The sequence below is a fragment of the Falco cherrug genome, chromosome 5 (genome assembly GCF_023634085.1).
Source record: "Falco cherrug isolate bFalChe1 chromosome 5, bFalChe1.pri, whole genome shotgun sequence".
NCBI classification, from domain to species: domain Eukaryota; kingdom Metazoa; phylum Chordata; class Aves; order Falconiformes; family Falconidae; genus Falco; species Falco cherrug.
In genome coordinates this window covers 36,643,326-36,654,305 of record NC_073701.1, presented here as the reverse complement: position 1 = coordinate 36,654,305, position 10,980 = coordinate 36,643,326, and the positions used below count along the sequence as shown (strand labels likewise).

Here is a 10,980-nt window from a genome sequence, read left to right as displayed (position 1 = left end):
TTTCCCATGACAAAACAGGAGCCTCATTCATCCCCTACAGACACCACAAGGCTCATCTCCCCATTCTACCCTTCAAAACCTTGCAGAAGAAGGGGAGGAGAAACCCAGCCAGCTCTCAGTCTCAGTTCCAAATTTCTCCTGAGATGGCCCATCCTCTCCTGGGGGACAGCTCCGCACATCCAGACCAGGAGGGTCCTGAGCTGGAAACAGCTAGAGGCCAGAAGAGTGCTGGGGACGTGTAGTGCAGGCATGCCCTCTTTTTCCCCAGGCATTTGTTTAATTTAACTTGTATATTGAATATCATAAATACCTGTGCTTCCCCACCCGATTGGTGGAACGCCAGGGTTAACTGTGTGCCCAGCTGCATGTGTTAAACAAATATAAACTGAACAGAGGAGACAAGTGTCAGAACCTGACTCTCCCACGTAGTCACTAAAGACTCTTGACGGAAAAGGCACAAGGAACTCAAAGTACATTTGATTGGAAGGTGGCTCTGGCATGTGCTGCAGCAGAGGAGACAGAGAGTCTAAAGCATGCAAAAATGATAAAAGGAGGAGAGGGGAAGCTTTGATCAGAGAGTGGGAGGGGGGTGCCAGAGATGCCTGCAGAGATGGAAGCAAAGGCAGGAACATGGAGGACTTTGTACGTGAGAAGATACATAATTCCTTCAGAGTCAATCAAAGAAGGGCCAAAACAGTCTAGATGCAAATTATCACTCAACTCCTCCAATGTCATTGAGCCAGTTTTCCCCGACAGCCATGGGGATGCAGGGGCAGAGAAGATCTTAAACAAAATAATTTGGGAGTTCCTTTCATTTTCGTCCCAGTTTCTGAGCCTTCAGGTAACTTCAAATAGTATTTTCCAGTTTTCCTGTACAATCGTGAGAATGAGAAATGTCTGGGATTTTCTCTGAGTGACAGAAGGACCCTTGTGCAATCCCTGGATTCCAGCAGCTGAAGTTTCAAAAAAAACCAGCAATCAAGAACCATGCTCCCAAATGTTGGAAAAGCCCCAATACTGCTGAGAGAGACTCTAGAGACTTTATGGTTATGTATGGAAAGGTGTACACAGGCGCTGTGGACTTGTGGATATTCATTGTGTTGGTACTACTGGGACAAAAAGAGACCGCTCAACAAAATGAGGCTGATCACACGATCTCCAACATCAAGATACCTTAGCTCTGGTGTTTAAATATAGCGTAACTCTGAACACTATCAATAGCTGAGTTGAGACTACACCCATGTTTTACAGGGCAAAGTTTGGCTTTTGTTTATATTTTTACATTGGAGACAGTAGTTATGAAATACGGAATTCCACCAGGGAGAAAATCTGTCGTGTGTACAAAGGCCCAGGCACACATGGCTTGAGATCGGTGGAGTTACCTGCAGGTGGTGAGACTGGAAAGCATTTCCCACAGCCCATGGTGTTACTGGTGGAGGCTGAGAAACTGCCAGACTCAGCTCTGGTAGTGTTTGTAGCCTGGTATCTAAGGCAGTGAAGCTCATCCAACATTGCCATCGCCAGCCTTCTCTCCACACATTTCAATTCAGTTTCCCCATAGTATCGAAGTACCTGCAAGTTTCACCAAAACACACAGCTGCGCAAAGAGGAATCCTATCATCTTTACTGAGGAACAGCCTGCAGTGTTCAGCCTTTGTCGGCAATCATAGAGCTGACACAGGAGAAAGATTCTCCACGTCCCTACCCCACAAGAGCTTGCTTGGTGCCTCCACTTTACAAGACACCAAAGACCCATATGTAAGACACAAGCCAGTATGAAGTGAGGCCTCGCAGCCCTGCTGCTCATACAGCTGTGTTTTGGCAGCTGTGGATCATACCGAAGGGAGAGGCATCTGCTTCGTATTGGGCACTCAACAGCTTCTGATGGGGCATGGCTATTGGAAGCATGAAAAATGTTAGCTTTAAGGAAGGGCTAGAAATGGAAGTGTGATACAGACTCTGTCCAGATCCACTTCTCTCCATCTCCCATGATCTCCCAGGTATTCAGCCTACTACTTCCCTGAAACCCTGCCCCTATTTAACCTTACAGTTCTTATGTACAACAGCATCCAGAGTGATCCAGACCTTGCCAATATTGTGTCTAACTTCTACCTCCTCGTGAGATACCAAGGTAATTCCTTCCCCTGCTATCAGAAGGACAGGGGCAGGAACTATTCTCCCTTCTGAAAAAGTATCTACAGATACCTGCAAAACCTGCACTCCAGCCAAAGGTCAAACCTCACACTGCCTGACCTGAGTGAAGCCAGGACAGAACAGCAAGGGATGTGGCACGTGCGCCAGCAAAACTGTGCCACGCTGAGACTAGTGCAGCCGCAAATGTAGCAAAGGAGAAAGGAGCTTTTGTAAGGCTCCTTGAAGTAGGACGAGAAGAGCAAGAAATGCTGTGGATTTGGGTTGAGGTGTCCTGATAGAGTGGTGTCTGCTGCATTGGCAGCAGAGCTCCTTGCTGAGATGGTAGATGCTGCTCCCAAGAAAAATGCTGCACTTCTCAGGTGACAGGGGAAAATTTGTTCCTGGGCCCCCCATTTAATATAGACACACCAAGCATGTGCAGACCAGCCATGTTTATTCAAAAGAAACCCACAGCACAACAGATCCTGGTGAAACAGGAGTAATTGCAAAGAGATCAGAAACTCTTTGGCCAAGACAGGTATCTTGTTAATGAGGTCTAGCTGCATATTTCCAACCTCGTTTCCCCCTTCCTGTTCCAAGGCAGCTCAACATTTAATGATTTCTTATCTAAAGCACTCATTACTGTCCCACTACGCACTGCTGGGGGTTGTGGGGGATGACATACTTAGCCGTTGCATCAAAGCCATTATGCTGAGAGTGCAGTTTTGACTGTCAGCCAGAGACGTTTGGTTTTCCTGGCAAATCTTTTTTTAAAACACACTTAAAACAATCTCCTTTCATTTTTTCTGACAAATTTCAGACATTAGCACACCCCCTTGTTTTCTACCATCCCTCATGCTGCTTACCTCACTGCAGAATGCATCGAGGCCTGCAAAACTATACCAAGGGGATTTTTTTTCGCTGTTAACACTCAGAATAAATTATTCCAGCTCTGGAATATCTGGACTATCCAGCTCCACCACTCTCTTGCTAATTTGTACCTGACAATAACCTCGACCTAAGTATTGGATAGTCACTGTTGTGAAAGGTGCAAGGGGTCTATAAACGCCCCTGGTTTTGCTGTGTACGTAGGCAAACAGCTGAAGTACTGGCTTTCCGACAAGTGCAAACTTTGATCTCTGCTGTACTGTCGAGATTGAAGCTTAAGAAAACGATAAATGAAAATACAGTACGTGCAACTGTGGATTGTTTCAGGTGAAACAGCCGCGGCACCGGAACCATTGCCCAAGGAAACACCTGCGGGGGGGAGCGGGGGCAGGTACCGAGCAGCCCTGCACAGGGCAGCCGGTAGCTGAGGACCTTTCCACGTTTATATTGACTAAAACCACACCCCTTACGGTGAGCACCAGAAATCAGCGTAGCCCTGGGCCGCCGGGTCCCGCCCCCCACCGGTAATGGCACGTAACGGAGCAGCGCCCTGCCCCGCGGTGAGGAGGGACAAAATGGCCGCCGCGGGGCGGGGCGCTTCGCTCCGCCTGGCCGGCGCGACGCGGCAGGGCCCCACCACGTCCCCTGAGGGCTCCGCCCCGTGTCAATCAGAACGCAGGCCCGCCCGCCGAGGGCGATTGGCTGAGGCGCCGGAAGTGCCGTGGACCCGGAGAGCGCGCGGCGGGGCTTCGCGTGCGGGAGGTGGGTGAGGGAGCGGCAGCGGCCCAGCCGGGCTCCCCCGCCGCCGGCCCGCCCGCCCGCCCTGCGCCTCCGAGCCCCGGGCTGCCTGGCGGCGCGGCTGCTGGCGCGCTCCCCCCGTTCTCTGCAACGGCGGCTGCCTGGCCGCCCACCCCGGACTGCGGTTGCGTGGCCACCTTCGACCCCTCTTCTTCTTGCTCTCCGCAACGGCCGATGTGCGGCCGCCCTCACCCCCCCAGGCTTTCTCCCCCCCGGCCCGTTCCCCCCAGCCCCCCCGGGATAGCCGGGGCGCTGCCCCGCTGAGCGCCGTGCAAGGCGTTGGGGGGGTTTCCCAGGCCCGCCGCTCATCAGTCGTTGGGGGTCTGGGTTGTCCTTGCAGTGTTGCGGTTCCCGAGGCTGTTGGTGGCTTCTCGCTCAGCTCAGAGGCGCTCCCCACCGCCATGTTTGTCCTGGTAGAGATGACTGACACAGTAAGAATTCCTCCCTGGCAGTTTGAAAGGAAACTGAATGAATCCATTGCTGAAGAGCTAAACAAGAAATTGGCCAATAAGGTAAAGCGGGGCTCATGTGTAGGTTGATACAGGTGTCATAACATCCCTGAGCATTTCTTCCTTTTATTTGTTCCTAATGAGATGTGTGGGTGAAGTATCGGAATAGTTTAGATGCGGAGGCCATCCTCAGCGACTGAAATAACAGAGATTGTAAACAAAGAGGCAGCCATGTATCATCTCAAAGGGTACATTTTTCTAATGGCCAGTGCTGTAATGGGAAGATACTGAGATTCCAGATGGGGCAGAGAAGCATGGAAGAGAAGTGAGAGTAACTACTGGTTTGTGTGTAGAGTACTGATCTGAAATGCAGTCTGAAAAATGGATGCAAACTAATCCATCTAGCAGCGGAATTTTTTCAAAAAGTGATGTAAATAAATGTAGAACAATAATACTGAAAGAGAAATGAAGGTATTAATGGATGACTTGGTCTGTGGTTAGTACTTGAAATGTAGTGTGGCAGTAAGAAGTTGGTCTTTGGTGCAGGATATAAAGAAGTGTTCTGTTGTAGACCAGGAGGTCACAGTTTCTCTGTGCATCCCGTAGGACTCTGATTAGCATATGGCTTTCAGTGCAAAGCAGGTGCAAAACTCAAAATACAGGTTTTGAGTGTGAAGGATGCTCAGAAGAGCAACCTGAAGCGGTGAAGAGTTGTGAATAGCAGATTATATGGACAGGTTATGAAAAGCAAAAGGCTTCCCTCATCTGCTAGTGACTGGTGGATGTCTCAAATTTTGTGGGCTGTGAAGCAATCTTGGAAGTAGCAGAGAAACCAGGAGTTCTCGTCGTGTCTCCCCAGAGCTAGTACAATTAAAGATAAAGGCACAATTAAAGACAAAGGCAAGCCTAGAGACTTCTGAGAGTTTAATTTTAGTGAAAAGTTTTTTTAGCCTTTGAACAAACTGTGGGGCTGGTGGGCAACAATAGCTGTGGGCAACTGTTCACTGTCTTGGCGGTTCAGCTTCTCTCACCACTGACAATTGCCACAAGGATTTCTGTTTGTAGCAGTGCTCTTTACACGAATACATGTACTCCTGTAACACTCAAGTTAGGGATTCCCCTACAATGCAGTGTGGTTAGGCCTGGCAGGGGCTGTTGAAGGGAGTTTACCTCCTGGAAGCCTCCCTTCCATCTTACCACCCTTCTGTTGCCTTCTTTTGAAAAGGCGTGTGTAAATTTGATGGTTTGCTTGATTTATTGCTTTTTAATTTTTTTTTTTGTTTGAGCAGGTTGTATACAATGTTGGCCTCTGCATCTGTCTGTATGATATCACAAAGCTGGAAGATTCATACATATTCCCTGGAGACGGTGCATCACATACCAAAGGTATATTCTTGTCCTCAGTTATTTAGTGATCTGGAAATGTAAACTGAGTTCGATTGTTAAGGGAAGTAAATTTAACGGAACTCACTGAGGTTCATAGCCTTAACTCTATTCCTCTTAGGAAGACAAGAGGGACATGGCAAAAGTTAGCTTCTTTCCTTTGCATTTTTGGGGTAAAAATAACAGTTTTAAATAGGCAGTCCTGTTTGTCTTCTCCCACAGCCTGTTTCTGTTCTACAATTAGAGCCATAGGTGTGGGGTAAGGAAGAGGTTAATTTCATTTAGAATGATTGGAAATCTGCATGTAGAAAATAAGTTGTTTTGCACTTCTCTAGTATTTTTTCTTTTTGAAGTTTATTTTCCTTAGCTAGAATGTTGAAACATGTTTCATTTGCACAGCATTTGATGCTGTTTTCCTAGCTGGAAGTTTTGTTACTTTTTTTTGTTGAGACTTAGACAGATCTGGTTCAGCATACATTTCTAGTGACTTTTTTTAAACTGAGAAATGACTAAATTATTTACTTTGACTTTTGGAAAATCTGAGCAAAAACTGGAAGTAAAGGCATAAAAGCAAAGTTCATGTATTATTTTAAGTTAAAATAACTTTCTTTGAAAGTAGAAAAATGCATCTCTTTCCAGTTTAATTTTCAGTGTGGAAGCGTACCTTGAACAAATGACGTTTCCTGTTAGAAGAGAACTGGTCTGACTGTATGTGGCTCCCCTTGTCTAAATTTTAACTCCAATAGAACTTGCTGCCTGCAAATAAAAGCTTCTCCAATACTGAAGGAGGATGGCAGGCTTTCCTGCTTGCTTTGATCTCCATTCAGCTTCTTAACTTTGAATTACTCCTTGAACCGAAACAAGAGAATATATTATCTCTGAGCTTGGAAGAAAGTCTGCTTTTAGAATCTGGGGTAGCACTTCGATAAGTCCTGCTGTGTCTGTAATAACTCTAATGTACTGCATGACGTTGTGTAAAAGAGGAGCACCGAGTATGGACAGCTAAGATGTTAAAATGGCTCATAAGCATTATTTGGCTAAGATTGTCATAGTGTAACGTTCTTATAAATGCAAAATCTTTAGTTAGAAACATTTTATTTAACCTGGATGAAAAATCCAATTATGTTAGAGAATCTTATTTACTCTGATAATATTTGATACCATATATTTCATGTAAAGAAAATACAGCATTGCTGACAAAAGGAGCAGAAGTATTACAAGGAAGTATAATTTCAAGTGATACTCTTGGCTTTGAAGCATTATGGGGGAAGGCTTACATTGTAACTTAAGCAGAGGCCCTGCTCCATGTTCTTCATCTTACAGTTAATTCCATGACCTTAAACTTTCGCAAGATTGAAGAGCAGAGAACAGGACACTGCTGATCAACTGCTGTTCAAATTCATACAAAACAGTTAGGAATCAGGACTCTTATTCCCATTTTCCTATTTAATCAGAGCCTTTAAGGGAATTGCAAAAGAAACTGGGTAAGCATTTTAGAGGGCATATAGGATGTGGGATTCTGTTTTAATGGCTGCCACCCTGTGGAAGGAGTATAGTTCACTAACATGGACATAACACTAATGGTCTGTTTTCTTTGAAGTGCATTTCCGCTATGTGGTCTTCCATCCCTTCCTGGATGAGATTCTGGTTGGACAGATTAAAAGCTGCAGTCAGGATGGCGTTCACGGTAAACCGCAACTTCTAATGTTACGGACACGTGAGCCGCAGAGCTCTTGGGTCTATTGAGGTTCTGTGATTGCGGGTGATACAGTGCTGTCTGTAGGCTGGTGAAAGGCTATTGCTGGCCTCTAGTCCTGCTGCCATCTGAGGTGGTTGGTAGCTGGAGCCTGGCAGCTTCCTGGGCCCTTGATGGTTTTGTCTGTACTCCCCTTTGCTTTGTCATTCATGTGCATGCCCAAGAAGAACAGGCAAGCCCATCTGGAGCGCAGACTGCATTCATTTTCTTGCTTTGGTTAATAGAATTTGTTTTTATCAAAGTGGTAGTGTTGGCTTGTGTTGGTCTGATAGATCATCCCTGTAGTGGTGTGCAAATTCATGATTGTTTCCTCTACCTGGAAACATGGCAGGGAAACGTCTTTGTGAGCACAAAGTGCTGTCAGATTCATGGAATATGTAATTGACGAGTTGCTTTCCTTTCTCCCATGGAAGCAAGCTCCTCTGCCCAGTTGTTAAGTCAGGACAATAAGATTATCTTGTTTGCATTTGTTGCTGAATTTGGGCATGTCCACACTGATAAAATTCAACATCATGAAATCTCAAGGGGGAGATTGGGGTTGTTCTAACTTTATATTGGTCTTCATTTAACATGTTACATCTGTAATTTCTAAGCTCTTTTCTGTCACAGACCTCTATAGCATCTGACTCATTTCTTGGAACGCTTTCATTTCTAATCCTGTTCCAAAGAGTCTTTTCCTTTCCCAGCGGGCTTGAAGACTGTGCCCTCTGTTGCTGTGTGTACTTTCAGCTGGGTGGTTGCTTTGCTGCCAACTGAAATTGAACGTTGTGGCTCAAAGAATAATTCCTGCATGATCTCAGATGTCCTTCCTGAAAGAGGAAGGAGAATGCGTCTAGAAATGCATTTTAGGAATTGCTGTGGTACATCATTTGCAAAGAATCATTTTGGTCTTCATCAGGATATTTTCTCCACAGTTTCTATTGGGTTCTTTGATGATATTGTCATCCCACCAGAATCCCTGCAGCAGCCAGCTAAGTTGTATCCTTTGATCACCTTTGATAACTTCACTACTTCATTTCAAAAGATTGTGCAGTGCTGGTCCCACAGGCATTCACTACTGCAGCAATGTAGGTGCCCAGTGGCAGAAGCTAAGCTGTTGTGTTGGGCAAGTCCCGCAGACCATTATCACAGCTAGACAGGCCTCACGCTTATTAGGTTTTGCAGGGTCATTGTGCCCGCTGATAGAATTGAACGGCAGTGTCCCCTGAACAACCGCAGTGTAATCACTGCCTCTAGTCTTGGCTGTTGCTGAAGACAGAATGCAGGTTTTACCACATCATGTAATGTCTAGGTCAGGGGTCCTCAAACTACGGCCTGCGGGCCGGATACGGCCCCCCAGGGTCCTCAATCCGGCCCCTGGTATTTACAGACCCCCCCTGCCACCCCCCCGGGGGTTGGCGGGGGGAACCAAGCAGCCGCAGATGACTGCCTGCCACTGCATCCGTGCACAGGCCCCCTGGTTAAAAGGTTTGAGGACACCTGGTCTAGATACATGGTGTGTCTGATATACTTAATTGTGGTAGATAAGATCTTCTGGGGTTTGAGGGGGTTTGCTTGTTTAGGGCTCTTTGTTGTTGTTTTTTTTGAGGGGTGGGTAATCCCAACTCTGCCCAGCAGCATACACCTTGAAGCAGGAAAATCGGAAACAAGACAGGCGTCTTGGGCTGCACAGATGGTGGCCCAGGATGGTGCAGTGCAGTTTGAGAAATAATTGCGAAAAGGCTTTGAATTGAGTCTGTTCTCAAAATTGTCAGAAAGTGATCTGTCAGGCAGAGTGCTGATTGTTTCCATCCTTAACCCTTGGCATGGCCAGCGATGAAGCAGAGCAGGTGTGGGTGTGGGAATATGAGACGGAAGAAGGGGCCCATGACCTCTACATGGACATTGGGGAGGAGATCCGCTTCAGAGTTGTGGACGAAACGTTTGTCGATACATCACCGACAGGTCCCAGCTCTGCACAGGCTTCCACTTCAAATGCCACAGAAGAAGTCCAGAAGAAAGAGGCACCCTACACTCTTGTGGTAACTGTGCATAACTCATAAACCCTTGTGAATGTTGTGGTTTATTCTATATCTAAAATAGCATCCCTTTCCCAAGGAACTGGTTGCTTTAAGCTGACCATGAAGCAGAGAGTCACAAAATGAAAGGAGTGGAAAAGGGGAGAAATGAGATTGTTCTTGTAGCGGCTCTGTGTTAGCTACATGTTTTCATTGGAACAGTTTGTGGTTGGTGGTGGAGTTCCCCCCAGGACGCCAATTTGAAGCAGGCTGCGGTTGCAGGACCTGCGGGTAGGAGTGAGCATGTGAGGAGTAGAGCTGGGAGAACCACATCAAGGTCTGCACAGCAGCTGAACAGTCTGGCCCCCGCTGTGTTTGGCGCAAGACCCACCTGAGTACAGTGCAAGAGAAAGATGGATCTAACCCAGTGAAAGCTGTGTTTTCTCACAGCTGGAATATGTTGGGACAGTCAGGAGTAGAATGGGCAAGTGCTTGACTTTCAAGTGTTGAACATTTGGTGTAGTGTTGACAAGCTTTAAAGGAGTTTGGGCAAGTGCTTAGCAGGCTCTGCTAGGAAGGCAGAGTGAGTGCCTCATCCATAACTTGGGGGGAGAGATTTTACATTTTTATGTGTTTACTGCTGTATTCTCTATGCATTTCACAACTGAACACTCTATTCTTCTGTCTGTGAACAGGGATCAATCAGTGAGCCAGGCCTGGGCCTCCTGTCATGGTGGACAAACAGTTAGCTGCAATCAGAGCCTGCTCCACAGAAGATCTTTCCGATGGACGTTTGGGGTATAATGGGGTTCTGCTGGTGCTCAGCGCTGCTCTGAAGCTGAATGAGAAATTAGACCTGCCATTCTCATGTTTCCCCTTCAGCTTCCAACCTGCCAGACAGACACAGTCGCTTTCAAGAAATGTCTTCACTGATCTGTAGAAGTGAATTTACAGGCACAAAAAGCCTTGAGCGCAGCAGCAACAAACTCAGCTGGAGCTTTGGTCTCCTGCCCTGGAGGGAAAACTGGGGAGGTCTTTACTTGCCTGAATTAAGAAGGGAGTTGACTTCAGTGAGTGAAAGCAGGAGAGAATACCTGTCAAGAAGTATTGCATACTTGGGCTTGGAGTTTGATTACAGAAGGGTAGAAACTTGCCATTCTTTTGACAGAAAATGGAAAAGAAACAGCAAAAGACTAGAGTTAATAGAGGTGTGGTACTCTGGAGACCTGGAAGATGCTGCTGCTGGGAGGGCAGGGGAGGTGGCAGTAATCCGCTAAGAATGGGAACTTAACCCAAGGATGAAGTCAGCCAAAAAGAACTGGAATGACAGTTTACCTAAAATTAATGTAGGCTCTGTGAAGATGACCACTATGGAAAGCTATAGGCTGCTTACTGTGCTGAATGGAAATACTTTATTGGGTGGGTTGTGTTTATGTAGAATGAGCTAAACTTTGCAAGAGTTTGACTGAAAATGCATAATTATGAACTGAAATGGACCAAGGCTGCTTTGAGCAAGCTAAGTACTTGTTTGTGGGGGTGTGTTAATACCAGAAACGGAATAAATAGTAAAACCCAC

The 10,980-nt window shown here is 46.5% G+C and overlaps 1 protein-coding gene across 2 annotated transcripts; it reads left to right on the top strand.

Annotated features, from left to right (window-relative positions):
- Positions 1 to 3,668: 3,668 nt before the first annotated feature.
- Positions 3,669 to 10,979, top strand: POLR3H (RNA polymerase III subunit H). 2 transcript variants are annotated; one of them, XM_055712380.1, is made up of 7 exons: positions 3,669 to 3,783; positions 4,160 to 4,331; positions 5,558 to 5,654; positions 7,252 to 7,338; positions 8,322 to 8,385; positions 9,221 to 9,428; positions 10,100 to 10,979. In XM_055712380.1, exons 2-7 carry the CDS (start codon positions 4,221 to 4,223, stop codon positions 10,151 to 10,153), a joined length of 621 nt encoding a protein of 206 aa, XP_055568355.1. In that variant the 5' UTR covers positions 3,669 to 3,783; positions 4,160 to 4,220; the 3' UTR covers positions 10,154 to 10,979. The 2 variants fall into 2 exon arrangements, with proteins under 2 accessions (XP_055568355.1, XP_005441331.1); XM_005441274.4 differs by lacking the exon at positions 3,669 to 3,783 and having other exon boundaries at positions 3,792 to 4,331.
- Position 10,980: the final 1 nt, after the last annotated feature.

Coding starts and splice junctions, on each gene's coding strand:
- POLR3H (XM_055712380.1), top strand. CDS start 4,221: ATGTTTGTCCTGGTAGAGATGACTGACACAGTAAGAATTCCTCCCTGG. Junction 4,332..5,557: donor ACAAGAAATTGGCCAATAAG/GTAAAGCGGGGC, acceptor TTGTTTGAGCAG/GTTGTATACAATGTTGGCCT. Junction 8,386..9,220: donor CTGCAGCAGCCAGCTAAGTT/GTATCCTTTGAT, acceptor TGGCATGGCCAG/CGATGAAGCAGAGCAGGTGT.